General features: G+C 45.7%; 1 protein-coding gene across 1 annotated transcript in view; it reads right to left on the bottom strand.

The window, feature by feature from the left end:
- Window positions 1-415: 415 nt before the first annotated feature.
- Window positions 416-13,886, bottom strand: part of DEF6 (DEF6, guanine nucleotide exchange factor) — a 30,339-nt gene continuing 16,868 nt past the window's right edge. Inside the window, exons 6-11 of the mRNA XM_003789123.2 lie at window positions 8,323-8,431; window positions 7,875-8,173; window positions 6,358-6,524; window positions 6,042-6,240; window positions 1,181-1,271; window positions 416-996 (exon numbers count right to left, since the gene is read on the bottom strand). Coding sequence (XP_003789171.1) covers window positions 773-996; window positions 1,181-1,271; window positions 6,042-6,240; window positions 6,358-6,524; window positions 7,875-8,173; window positions 8,323-8,431 — 1,089 coding nt within the window. The 3' untranslated portion in view covers window positions 416-772. The remainder of the gene's footprint in view (window positions 997-1,180; window positions 1,272-6,041; window positions 6,241-6,357; window positions 6,525-7,874; window positions 8,174-8,322; window positions 8,432-13,886) is intronic.

The raw sequence follows: 13,886 nt of genomic DNA, 5'->3' as shown, positions 1-13,886 counted from the left end.
AAAAAAAAAAAAGGCTCAGCACCTATAGCACAGTGGTTATGGTGCCAGCCACATACACTGAGGCTGGCAGGTTTGAGACCGCCCGGGTCTGCTAAACAACGATAACTGCAACAAAAAATAGCCAGGTATTGTGTATTCTACTTGGGAGGCTGAGGCAAGAGAATCACTTAAGCCCAAGAGTTTGAGGTTGCTGTGAGCTATGACACCATGGGAACAGCTTTAGATTCTGTCTCAAAAAAAGAAAAAAAAAATCAGTAAGTATCAGAGCCACGTTCAGAACCCAGGCAATCTAGCTCCAGGATTGGTCTGCATTCCTGACCACTGCAGTACATCTTACTGCCTTGGAACCTATAACTGGACTCAAGGGAGGAAAGGAGAAAAGGGCAGGATAAATGGACAGATCCCCAATAATTCTTTCCAACAGCAATTTTTATTTATATGGAAATGTGCCTCCACAACTCTGTGGCAGCCTGGGGTCAGAAGGCCCCTTGTTCCTTTACTCTCTTTCCCAGCCCAAGTCAGCAGGTCCTTTGGGCTAAAGAACAGGGCCAAGTTCTCAAGGCCTCACAGACAGACTCCATGGTTTAGGGCTTGGAGCTGGTATGAAAGATGAATCAGGTTCCATCCTGGACTGTTTTATGGTTGGAGGGCCTGGGCTCCTGGCATCAGGACCTCAGCTCCCTCTCCTAGTAGGAGCTCATGTCACCCACAGGCCAGCTGTGGCTAGGTTCTGGTGGACATGACATTGGGAGAAACAAGCGGCTAGGAGAGGCTAATTTTCTGGTGCTGGGTCCAGTTTATTTTCCTGAGTGGCAGAAGCGGGAACAGGAGCTTCATCCCCTCCATTGAGAGATTTCTGTTGCTCATTGCTATTGGGTGAGGAGGTCCTGCTGCCCTGGGATCCCCAGCGGGTCAGACGCTTTAGGGAGGAATCACGGCGAGCAAGCAGAGGGGGCTGGAAGCCTGTGAAGGAGCTGCTAGTGACTGGACGCTTATCTGGCAGAGAGAATAAAAGACAGTGAGGAGGAAGGTGCATGTGAAGAGGAGTGGTAAACCTGCCTCACGAGGGAAAGGAGAACTTCTTGACTTACAGTCCTACTTTTGCTGGCCTTGGAGATCTAGAAGGATCCCTTTCTCCCTTCCAACTCCAGGATAAGCTCCAGAGTCTACCCTTTCTCACCTCCAGGCTCAATTGGATGCATGAGCCGATTCATTTGAACATTCCAGTGTTTCACATTGGTGCTGGCCTGGCGCAACTTCCGCTGGGCAGCCTGTGGGAAAATGACCAGTGGGAGTGGGTCAAAACCACCATCCATGACAGAGGGGCTTGATTTTTTCAGAATTTGCAGGCCTCTTAAAATCTGAACAATGCTACTGATCCTATCCTCAGAAAAACCTATGCATGTTCATAAAGATTTATATACATGAACAGAGCTGACCTCCAATTTTAGGGAACTTGTGGACCCCAAAGGGTAAAACATATCATAGTAATAGTTTGTATTTATTGAGCAGCTAAGATGTGTTAAGCACATTTGTTATCTCCTTTAAATTATAGCAGAAATTGGCTCGGCGCCTGTGGCTCAAGTGGCTAAGGCGCCAGCCACATACACCTAAGGTGGCGGGTTCGAATCCCCATCCCAGCCCACCAAACAACAATGATGGCTGCAACCAAAAAAATGGCCAGGCGTTGTGGCGGGTGCCTGTAGTCCCAGCTACTTGGGAGGCTGAGGCAGGAGACTCGCTTGAGCCCAGGAGTTGGAGGTTGCTGTGAGCATGATGCCATGGCACTCTGCCCAGGGGGATAGCTTGAGGCTCCATCTCAAAAAAAAAAAAAAAATTATAGCAGAAATTAACATCAAACAAAGTCAAAAGAGGTTAAGTGGCTTGTCCAGGGACATAGAGTTCTAAACCACCACACTACGTCACCTCTCCAAAGCCTAACGTAAGAGCCTCTGCTTCAACATTCACATAGCAATTAGCTCTGGGGTGAGTGTAGGTGGGAGAATTGTGAAGGAACTTTCCCTTTCTGTGTTACATATTTCTGTGTTTGAATTTTTTTAGAATGATACAAAACAAAATAAAATTACCAATATTAATAAAAATAAAACATCAAAAACTAAAATAGGCCAGGCATGGTGGCTCATGTCTATAATTCTAGCACTCTGAGAGGCCAAGGCGGGTGGATTGCTTGAGCTCACAAGTTCAAGATCAGCTGAAAAGAGTGAGATCCTGTTGTTGTGGCAGGTACCTGTAGTCCCAGCTACTTGGGAGACTGAGCCAAGATGTTCATTTGAGCCTAAGAGTTTGAGGTTGCTGTGAGCTATGATGCTACAGCACTATACCCAGGGTGACGAAGTGAGACTCTATCTCAAAAATAAAATAAACTAAAATAAAATAAAGAACCCTGCTCTTCTAATTTAGTTTTCAAGGAGTGGAGCTAAAGTACAGGTATAGCAAGATACAGGATTGAGCCTGGAGTGATGGCTTGCACCTCCAGCTACTTGGAAGGCTGAGGCAGGAGGACTGATTAAGCTCAGATCAAGATTGCAATAAGTTATGATTGTACCTACACGCCAGCCTGGGCAATAGAACAAGACCTTGTCTCTAAAAACTTTACAAGGGTATGACCTCCCACATGCTTAAACAGCCACTACAGAGCCACGAAGTGACAGCCAGGAGTCAGAGTAGGAGTAGGAATGGTGGTGACCAGTTGCAGGCATCCTTGTGTCCTCCTGGGGAAGAAGAAAGAGTTGTTTGGAGCCAGCAGTTTCCAACTTTCTAGGGGTTATTTGGAGTTCATTGAGAGCTGGGAAGAAGGTGAGAGATTTCCTCAAAGGGAAATCTCAGCAGAAGCATCTCTTCATCTAAAAAATGTTAGCTTTGTTGAGCAGATCCCTAAGCTCAAGAGTTTGAGACCAGCCTGAGCAAGAATGAGACCTCATCTCTAAAAATAGCTGGGTGTTGTGGGCTGCTGTAGTTCCAGCTATTCGGGAGACTGAGGTAAGAGGATCTCTTGAGCCCAAGAGTTTGAGGTTGCTGTGAGCTATAATACCACAAGACTCTGTCCAAAAAAAAAAAAAAAAAAAAGAAAAATGTTACCTTTGCCTTGAGTGTGAATTCTTTCGTTGAGAAAGAAAATCACTACTGTGCCACTATGTTTTTTTTGTTTTTTTTTTTTGAGACAGAGCCTCAAGCTGTCCTCCTGGGTAGAGTGCCGTGGCATTCAAGCTGTCCTCCTGGGTAGAGTGCCGTGGCATTACAGCTCACAGCAACCTCCAACTCCTGGGCTCAAGCGAGTCTCCTGCCTCCGCCTCCCAAGTAGCTGGGACCACAGGCGCCCACCACAACGCCCGGCTATTTTTTGGTTGCAGCCGTCATTGTTGTTTGGCAGGTCCGGGCTGGGGATTTGAACCCGCCACCTAAGGCTGGCTCCTTAGCCGGTTGAGCTATAGGCGCCGAGCCCTGTGCCACTATGTTAATGAAAGAAGGGGTGGACATGATTCATGATTTAGAACCAAAGAATGTAGAGCCTGAAAAAAAATGAGAGTTAGGAATGGGTTCCTTAGAAGGAATTTCCTCTACCAGACCAGCTTTTCTGGGCACTATGTTGTTTAAAGGAACTAGGCTATGACCCATATAAAAAAGATTTGATCCATCTGGTAGGATACAAAGGATCTAGGTGACCAAGAAAATTTCTTGATTTTTGAAAAGACAAAAATAAAGTCTGATTAAAGAATGAAAATTATCCACATTTCAGAGTAACTCCATTTTATCTAAAATGTTCCTTACGACTTCCAATTTATTTGAGGTCTCTTAATATACCCACTACTTTTTCAGCCAGTATTTGAGAAAAAATTTCTGAAATATGTCATTATTTCAGACACAAAATATATATGATAAATAGTGACAGGGTGGTTAATCCAATTTCCACATATCTATGATATTTACTCCGCAGTTTGTCATTACCAGCTTGCATGGAGTACAGACAATAGAATTTGCCTTAGTGTTTCAGTTCAAAAGCAGATCCTGATTCAAATATTATAATTCAAACTTAAACACAGGGGCTTGGTGCCTGTAGCACAGTGGTTACAGAGCCAGTCACATGCACCGAGCCTGGCGGGATGGAGCCCAGCCTGTGCCGGGTAAACAACAGTGACAACTGCAACAAAAAAATAACCGGGTATTGTGGCAGGTGCCTGTAGTCCCAGCTACTTGGGAGGCTGAGGCAAGAGAATCGCTTAAGCCTAAAAGTTGGAGGTTGCTGTGTGCTGTGACATAATAGCACTCTCTGAGGGCAACATAATAAGAACCTGTCTCAAAAAAAAAAAAATTAAACACAGGGTGATGTAGCATTAATCATGTTTACTGATTTGCCTCTTTTTTTTTTGTTTGTTTGTTTTTGAGACAGAATCTCACTTTGTTTCCCTCACTTTGTCGCCTAGAGTGCTATGGCATCATAGCTCACAACAACCTCAAACTGCTAGCCTCAAGTGATTCTCTTGCCTCAGCTTCCCAAGTAGCTGGGACTATAGGCACTGCCACAATGCCCAGACATTTTTGGAGATGAGGTCTTGCTCTGGCTCAGGCTGGTCTCGAAGAATCTGTGATCTCAGGGCAATCTACCAACCTCAGCCTCCCAGAGTGCTAGGATTACAGGTGTGAGCCACTGCACCTGGCTTTTGTTTGTTTGTTTGTTTTGAGACAGAGTCTCACTATGTCACTCTCAGTACAGTGCCATCGTGTCACAGCTCACAGCAACCTCCAGCTCCTGCGCTTAAGCAATTCTCTTGCCTCAGCCTCCCAAGTAGCTGGGACTACAGGCGTCCAACACACACCCAGATATTTTTTGGTTGTAGTTGTCATTGTTGTTTGGCAGGCCCAGGCTGGATTCCCACCTGCCAGCTCTGGTATATGTGGCTGGCACCCTATCTGCTGAGCTACAGGCGCTGAGCTCCTTTTTTTGTCTTTCTTGAGACAGAGTTTCAGTCTTGCCCAGGCTAGAGTGCCACATCCTTAGCCTAGATGACTTCAAACTCCTCGGTTCAAGGGATCCTCCTGCCTCAGCCTCCCAAGAAGCTGAGACTACAGATGCCTGCCACAGTACCTGGCTACTTTTTCTATTTTTAGTCGAGATGGGATCTCACTTTTGCTTAAGCTGGTCTGGAACTCCTTAGCTCAAAGGATCTACCCACCTCAGCCTCATCAATTTGATTCCTTCATGAGCATATAGATTTTTCAGAGGCTACCTGATGTATAATATTGTAACATACTGAATACAGAGTAGATATGAGAATACAGCTATCTTCCATGAAGTCAGACATAAGAGATTTACAAAAATGTAAAGCAATGCCACTCTTCTCGCTAAATTTTTGTTTAAGGAAAGTAGTTACATTTCAAAAAAAGTATTTATGTTAATATGTATCAGGCTTTTGTTATTTGTAAATGATTAGTAAAAAATTTTTAATTTTTCCCCCCTGAATTTTTTAAATTAATATATAAAAAAGAGACTTGTAAGAGTAGGAGGAGAAAATTTTGCCTGGATTACTAATAATGTTAACAAAAATAGCAAAATGTTTCTTTAGCACTTACTACATACCCAATATGTATCATTTCATCTAATCTTTTTTTTTTTTTTTTTTTTTGAGACAGTCTCAAGCTGTGGCCTTGGGAAGAATACCCAGGCATCAAAGCTCACAGCAACCTCCAACTCCAGCTTAAGTGATCCTCTTGCCTCAGTTTTTCTATTTTTAGTAGAGACGGGGTCTCGCTTTTGCTCAGGCTGGTCTGGAACTCACAAACTCAAACAGTCCACCCTCCTCAGCCTCCCAGAAGGCTAGGATTACAGGTGTGAGCCACAGTATCTGGCCTCATTTATCTTCGTAACAATGCTATTACTGGTTTCCTTTCCTAGATGAGAGACTTGAAACTCAGAGAGGTTAGGTTATTTGTCCTATCCAGACAGCAGCAGATTATAGGACCAGAGCGGGTGTCATAACACCCTTGACAGTCTCGGTCCCATCCCATCGCACCATAGGCCTCACCTCCACATCCTCGTCAGCCCTCTGCCGGTTCTGCCGCACCTCCTCCAGCTGCTGCTGGGCCTGCTGCAGGGAGCGACTCTGTTGCGCCATCTCCTGCTGCAGCTCTTCCTTCTCCTGTTGTGCGCGTTCAATGTAGCGTTCCTGTTCCTCCTTCAGCCGCATCAGCTGCTTCAGCTTCTCCTCCTCCTCCTCCAGCAGTCTGCCAGGGGTGCATTGCATCAGCTACAGTGCCAAGGCACCTGGCAGGTGCTCAGCAAGCGTGGAGGTAGGGTGTGGGGGAATGGTTGGGAGAACCAGATGGGTTCCTCAGGCCTACCTGGTCTGGGCAAGGCGCACAGCCTCCTCATCCCGCCGAGCTTTCACCTCCAGTTGTAGAGCCTCCTGCAACCGCTGCTGCATCTCCTCCAGCTCCCTGATGCGCTGCTGTTGTCGGGCAGCCTCCTCCTTCTTCAGCTCCATCTCAGCCTGCATGGAGGCCCGGGCCTATTGGTGTGTGTGGACAAAGAGGCAGGTCAGTGGGGGTGTGGCAAAAAGAAATGGCATGTATGATGCCCTTCACCCAAGGCTCTGCCAAGCTGGTTCAGCTACGCTACCTGAGGGTGGGAGTCTAGGGAATTCCTCATGTCAAGGGTTCCTGATCTGACCCCTTCCTGAGAGTTTGACTGGGACAGACACTGGTCTCTGAACAGATGTACATGGGGGATAGGGGCTCAAGTTATTCTCTTCCCTTCAAGTTATTCCTTAGCACCAGCCTGAATAATAATTATATAATACATAATTAAATACCATTATATTACATTATAATTAAATATATAATATAGTTACCTCCTTCCTAGCACCAGCTTTTATAACTATTATACTATATATGATAATATAATATTATTACTATGGCTGGTGCTAGGAAGGACGTGATTATAATTATTATAACTAAAAGTTATTTAACACTTTCCATGTGTTCCCTCATCTAATCTTTACCTTGCCTCTATGAGCAAAGTTCCATCTGTCTCAACATTTTACCGGTTAGGCTAAGTAACTTGGTCTAGATCACAGGACTAACGAATCCACATGTTTCTGACTCCAGATCTATATCTCTTTTTTTATTTTTTTTACTTTTTGAGACAGAGCCTCAAGCTGTCCCTCTGGGTAGAGTGCTATGGCTTCATTGCTCACAGCAACCTCCAACTCCTGGGCTCAAGTGAGTCTTCTGCCTCAGCCTCCCAAGTAGCTGGGACCACAGGTGCCTGCCACAACGCCTGGCTATTTTTTGGTTGCAGCCATTATTGTTGTTTGGCGGGCCCAAGCTGGATTCGAACCTGCCACCTTAGGTGTATGTGGCTGGCGCTGCTTGAGCCACAGGCGCCGAGCCAGATCCATATCTCTTAAATCCTACAACTAACTGCCTCTGCATGCTTAGTCTGCCTCCACACACGTCCCACCTACCTCCCATCCTACACTCCCAAAACTGGTTTCAGTGTAAACTCAGTCCCAGTTTAGAACAACTTTGTAAACTTATTCAATTACCGAGCCCCCAAGCCAAGGTCTCTGAACCTGGCCCAACCGTCCGTAGGCTTAGGCCCCACCACAACATTCCTCAGCTGCAGCCATTCCTCGGCCAGGTTCCTGACCCAGTGCCCCTTTCCTAGCCAGAGGTCCCGCCCCTGACACAGCCTGGGTCACGCATCTGTCTTTCCAGCTCCCGGGTTCTGTACCAACAGCGCCTCATCCCTTCGCCCAGGCCCCGCCCACAGCAGTCCGCCCACTGGCCCCGCCCCGGGATGGCTCCGCCCCGGGAAGGCTCAGCTCGGGGAAGGCCCCGCCCCGGGATGGCCCCACCTGCTCGGCCTCGCGCAGCTGGCCCTCTAGCGCCTGCTGCAGCTCTTGGTGCTGGCTGCGTCGCCGCTCCTCCTCCTGCTGCAGCAGCCGCTCGGCCTGCCGCTGCGCCTCCTGCAGCAGCTCCAGCTCCTGCAGCTTCCGCTCCTTCTCCTCCTGCAGCTGCTGCAAGCGCAGCAGCTCCTCCTCCTTGGCTGCCCGGCGTCGCTCCCGCTGCTCCCGCTGCTCGCGCCGCTTCTGCTTCAGGTCCTTGTGCAGCGACGTCTTCCCCTCTGCCTGCAGCCGGATCGCCGTCTGAATGGCTGCCGAGGAGCAGGAGTGGCGGCCGTAGGTATTTCTCGGGGGTTCACGCTCCAGCCTCCCGCCGGGTTAAAGTGTTACCACCCACCCCCTTTTCGCAGATGAGGCGCCTGAGGCCCAGCCAGGCCCAGGCCACCCCGCCAGCGCTCACCAGCCGTCCACTCCTGGCGCTGGCGAGTGTCCGAGGCGCTCATCTCATACGTGCGGGTGGCTGTCTTCACACAGAATATGCAGCGCTTTCCGTCGCGGTCCGGCAGCACCTGAGTGAGGGCAGGTGGCCCCAGCCAGGCTGGCCTTATTGCGGTGAAGGCCTCGCCTGCCCCAGCGGTGCTCCAGCACAAGCCCCTATCCCATCTGGCTGACCATCTCCCCTGAGTACTCCTCCCATTCTGCCAGGAGTCTGTGTGGCCTGGCTGGGAGGGTCAGTTATTGGGTACTTGTTTTCCTGCAACTTTGTAGCCTTTGTTTTTTGAAGTTTGAGTGAGTCATTTTCATCCCTCCATGTGGCCTAGAACATAGTCCTCTTTCAATTAGTGTTTATGCAGATTATGCTTGGAGACTTCCAGTGACAGGATGCTCTCTATTCATGACCACTCACTTCCACATAGCCCTGCCTGTGAGAAAGCTCTTTCATTCATTCGACAGATATGTTTAGAGTACCTATCCAGTGCCATTTATTGTTCCAGGCGTTAGGACACAGAGGTGTGCCAACACACCAAATCTCTGCCTCCCCTAAGCTTACATACTGTGGAAAATAATAGTTAACCACCTTTAAGCTTCTTTTGTTCTAGAGTCTGTATTGAGAGAAAATATATGCATTGTTTTCTTCACACCTTTCATACATCCATGCCAGGCATAAACTCCACTTTATAAGAAAGAAACAAAGGCTCTAAGAGGTCCAGGAACTTGTCCACCTCACACTATCTGTTAGTGATGAACCTAAGACTTCTATTTAGATCTCTGCACCTTCCGTAACAACACCTAACATGACAAACATGGACAGAGCCTAGGATGTCCATAACAATTTTTTTTAATGTAAAATAACAAATGTTAGCACGGATGTGGAGAAATTGAAATCCCCATACACTGCATAATATAGCCACTGAGGAAGTCTGGTGGTTCCTCAAAAAGTTAGAATCACCATATGATCCAGAAATTGTACTCCTAGGTATTTATGTACCCAAGAGAAACAGAAATAGGTCCACACAGAAAATTGTATGTAGATGTTCACAGCAGCATTATTCACAATAGCAAAAAGGTGGAAACAACCCAAATGTCCATCAACAAATGAGTGGCTAGATAAGATATAGTATATCCATACAATAGAATAATATTCAGCCATATGAAAGAATCCAATTCTGATACATTTTACAACAGATGAAGCTTGAAAACATTGTGCTAACTGAGAAAAGTCAGACACAAAAAGACAAATATTGTATGATTCTTATCTTAAATAAGATACATAGAATAGGCAAATTCATAGAGATATAAAGCAGAATACAGGTTACTAGGGGCTGGGGGGTAGAATGCTTAATGAGTACATTCTCTATTTGGGGTAATGAAAAGGTTTTGAAGGGCGGTGCCTGTGGCTCAGTGAGTGGGGCACCGGCCCCATATACCAAGGTTGGCAGGTTTGAACCCAGCCCCAGACAAACTGCAACAAAAAAATAGCCAGGTATTGTGGCCAGTACTCTCAGCTACTCCGGAGGCTGAGGCAAGAGAATCACCTAAGCCCAAGAGCTGGAGGTTGCTGTGAGCTGTGACGCGTGGCACTCTACCAAGGGCGACAAAAGTGAAACTCTGTCTCTAAAAAAAAAAAAGGTTTTGAAAATAGATAGTGGTGGCTCGGCGCCTGTGGCTCAAGCGGCTAAGGTACCAGCCACATACACCTAAGGTGGCGGGTTCGAATCCCCAGCCCGGGCCCGCCAAACAACAATGATGGCTGCAACCAAAAAATGGCCAGGCGTTGTGGTGGACGCCTGTAGTCCCAGCTACTTGGGAGGCTGAGGCAGGAGACTCGCTTGAGCCCAGGAGTTGGAGGTTGCTGTGAGCTGTGAGGCCATGGCACTCTACCCAGGGGGATAGCTTGAGGCCCCGTCTCAAAAAAAAAAGAAAAGAAAATAGATAGTGGCTCGGTGCCTGTCGCTCAAGGTGCCAACCACATATACCGGAGCTGGCGGGTTCAAATCCAGCCTGGGCCTACCAAACAACAATGACAACTACAACCAAAAAACAGATGGGTGTTGTGGCGGGTGCCTGTAATCCCAGCTACTTGGGAGGCTGAGGCAAGAGAACTGCTTAAGTTCCAGGTTGCTGTGAGCTGTGACGTCACAGTACTCTACCTAGGGTGACAGTTTGAGATTCTTGTCTCAAAAAAAAAAAAAGAAAAGAAAATAGATATTGGTGAAAATAGGTAGTTGCATAATATTGTGAATGTAGTTCATTCACCATGATCAAGTGGGATTCATCTCAGGGATACAAGGATGGATTAACATATGCAGATCAATAAATATGATACATCACATTAACTCAACTAAGAACAAAAACCATATGATTGTTTCAATAGATGCTAAAAAACCATTTGATAAAATTCAACATCCATTTAGGATAAAAACGCTCACCAAGCTGGATATAGAAGGAACATACCTTCTATACCACAATAAAGGACATATATGACAAACACACAGCTAACATGACACTGAATGGGGAAAAATTGAAAGCCATTCCTCTAAGACAGTGGTTCTCAACCTGTGGGTCTTGACCTACAGGAACTGTATTAAAGGGTCGCGGCATTAGGAATGTTGAGAACCACTGCTCTAAGATCTGGAACGAGGCAAAGATGCCTGTCACCACTTTTATTCAACATGAAAAATTAGGCAAGAGAAAGAAATAAAGGGCATCCACAATGGAAAAAAAGAAGTTAAATTAGCCTTGTTCACAAATGATAGGCACTTATACTTGGAAAAACCTAAACCCTACACACACACACAAAAACCTACTAGAACTAATAAACAAATTCAGTGAAGTTGGATGATACAAAATCAACATACAAAAATCAGTTGCATTTATATACACCAACAGCAAATAATCTGAAAAAGAATTAAGGAAGCCATCCCATTTACGATGGCTACAAAGAATATAAAATACCTAGGAATCAATTTAACCAAAGAAGTGAAAGGTCTATACAAGGAAAACTATAAGATAACTGATAAAATAAAATTGAAGAACAAGGAAAACTATAAGATAACTGATGAAAAAAATTGAAGAAAACACATAAAAATGGAAAGAAACTATGCTCAAAGATTGGAAGAATTAATATGGTTAAAATGACAATACTACCAAAGCAATTTACAGATTCAATGCAGTCCATATCAAAAATACCAATTACATTCTTCATAGAAATAGAAAAAAAATCCTATAATTTGTATGGAACCACAAAAGACCCCAAAGCCAAAGAAATCCTGAGCAAAAAGAACAAAGCTTAAGGCATAACCTTACTAGACTTCAAAATGCCACAAAGGGCTTGGCGCCTATGGCTCAAGTGGCTAAGGCGCCAGCCACATACACCTAAAGGTGGCAGATTCAAATCCAGCCCAGGCCTGCCAAAACAACAATGATGGCTGCAACCAAAAAATAGCCGGATGTTGTGGTGGGCACCTGTGCTCTCAGCTACTTGGGAGGCTGAGGCAGGAGACTCGCTTGAGCCCAGGAGTTGGAGGTTGCTGTGAGCTGTGATGCCATAGCACTCTACCCAGGGGGATATCTTGAGACTCTGTCTCCAAAAAAAAAAAAAAAAAAAAAAGCCACAAAGCTATAATAACCAAATCAGCATGGTACTGGCATAAAAACAGACACATAGACAAATGGAACAGAATAGAGAACCCAGATATAAATCCATGCATTTACTGCCAACTCATTTTTTGTTTTCTTTGGTTTCTTTTTTTGAGACAGAGTCTTACTTGTTGCCCTCCATACAGTAGTGCTGTAGCATCACAGCTCTCAGCAACCACAAACCCTTGGGCTCAAGTCATTCTTTTCTCTCAGCCTCCCAAGTAGCTAGGACTACAGGCTCCTGCCACAAGAGCTGGCTACTTTTAGAGACGGGGTTCTTGCTCTTCCTCAGAGTTGGTCTCCAACCTGTGAGCTCAGACAATCCACCTGCCTCAGCCTCCCAGAGTGCTAGGATTACAGGTGTGAGTCACAGCACCCGAACTACAATCAACTCATTTTTTCTACAAAGATGCCAAAAACATGCAGTGTGGAAAGACAGTGTCTTTAATAAACTGGATAATCATATACAGAAAAATTAAACTAGACTCCTATCTCTCACCATATGCAAAAATCAAATCAAAATGAACTAAACATTTACATCTAAGACCTAAAACTATGAAACAAGTAGAAGAAAACAATGGGGAAACACTCCAGGACATTAGTCTAGACAAAGGTATCTTGTGTAAGATCTCAAAAAAATAGGCAACCAAAGCAAAAATAGTCATCAGAGATTATATCAAGCTAAAAACCTTCTTCACAGCAAAGGAAACAGCAAAGTTTCTCACAGAATAGGGGATACTATTTGCAAACTATCTATCTGACAAGGGATTAATAACCAGAATATATAAAGAGGTCAAACAACTCAATAGCCAAAAACCCAAATAATCCAATTTAAAAATGGGCAAACAGCCGGAATTATGGCTCATGCCTGTAATCATAGTACTCTGGGAACCCAAAGAAGGAGGATTGCTTGAGGTCAGCAAAACCCCATTGCAACAAAAAATAGAAAAATTAGTCAGATTAAGTGGCTTGCTCCTGTAATTACAGGTATTTGGGAAGCTGAGACAGGATGATCACTTGAGCCCAGGAGTTTGCAGTGAACTATGATGGTGCCATTGCACTCTAGTCTGGGCAACAGAGTGAGACTATCTCAAAAAAATTTCTTTTGGCTCGGCGCCTGTGGCTCAAGCGGCTAAGGCGCCAGCCACATACACCTAAGGTGGCAGGTTCGAATCCAGCCTGGGCCCGCCAAACAACAATGATGGCTGCAACCAAAAAAAATAGCCAGGCATTGTGGCGGGCACCTGTGGTCCCAGCTACTTGGGAGGCTGAGGCAGGAGACTCGCTTGAGCCCAGGAGTTGGAGGTTGCTGTGAGCTGTGATGCCACAGTACTCTACCCAGGGGAATAGCTTGAGGCTCTGTCTCAAAAAAAATTTTTTTTCTTTTGTGAATGTATTGTATTCAATGCCACTGAACTGTGCATCTAAAATGGTAAGTTTCATGTTATTTACATATATATATATATATAATTTTTTTTTCTTTTTGTACAGACAGAGTCTCACTTTATGGCCCTCAGTAGAGTGCCATGGCATCACACAGCTCACAGCAACCTCCAACTCCTGGGCTTAAGTGATTCTCTTGCCTCAGCCTCCTGAGTAGCCGGGACTACAGGTGCCCACCACAATGCCCAGCTATTTTTTTGTTGGTTTGGCCAGGGCTGGGTTCAAACCTGCCACCCTCGGTATATGGGGCCTAGCGCCCTACTCATTGAGCTACAGGCACTGCCCATTTAAGTTTCTAAAATAATAATGAACTGGCTCAGTGCCTGTAGCTCAGTGGCTAGGGCGCCAGCCACATACACCACGGCTGGTGGGTTCAAACCTGGCCCTAGGGCCTGCCAAACAACAATGACAACTACAACAAAAAATAGCTGGGTGTTGTGA

This window comes from Otolemur garnettii, unplaced genomic scaffold, assembly GCF_000181295.1.
Source record: "Otolemur garnettii isolate 467f Iridium unplaced genomic scaffold, OtoGar3 scaffold00031, whole genome shotgun sequence".
NCBI lineage: Eukaryota > Metazoa > Chordata > Mammalia > Primates > Galagidae > Otolemur > Otolemur garnettii.
Note: the sequence above shows the minus strand (reverse complement) of the source record. Positions and strands in the feature narration are given on the sequence as shown.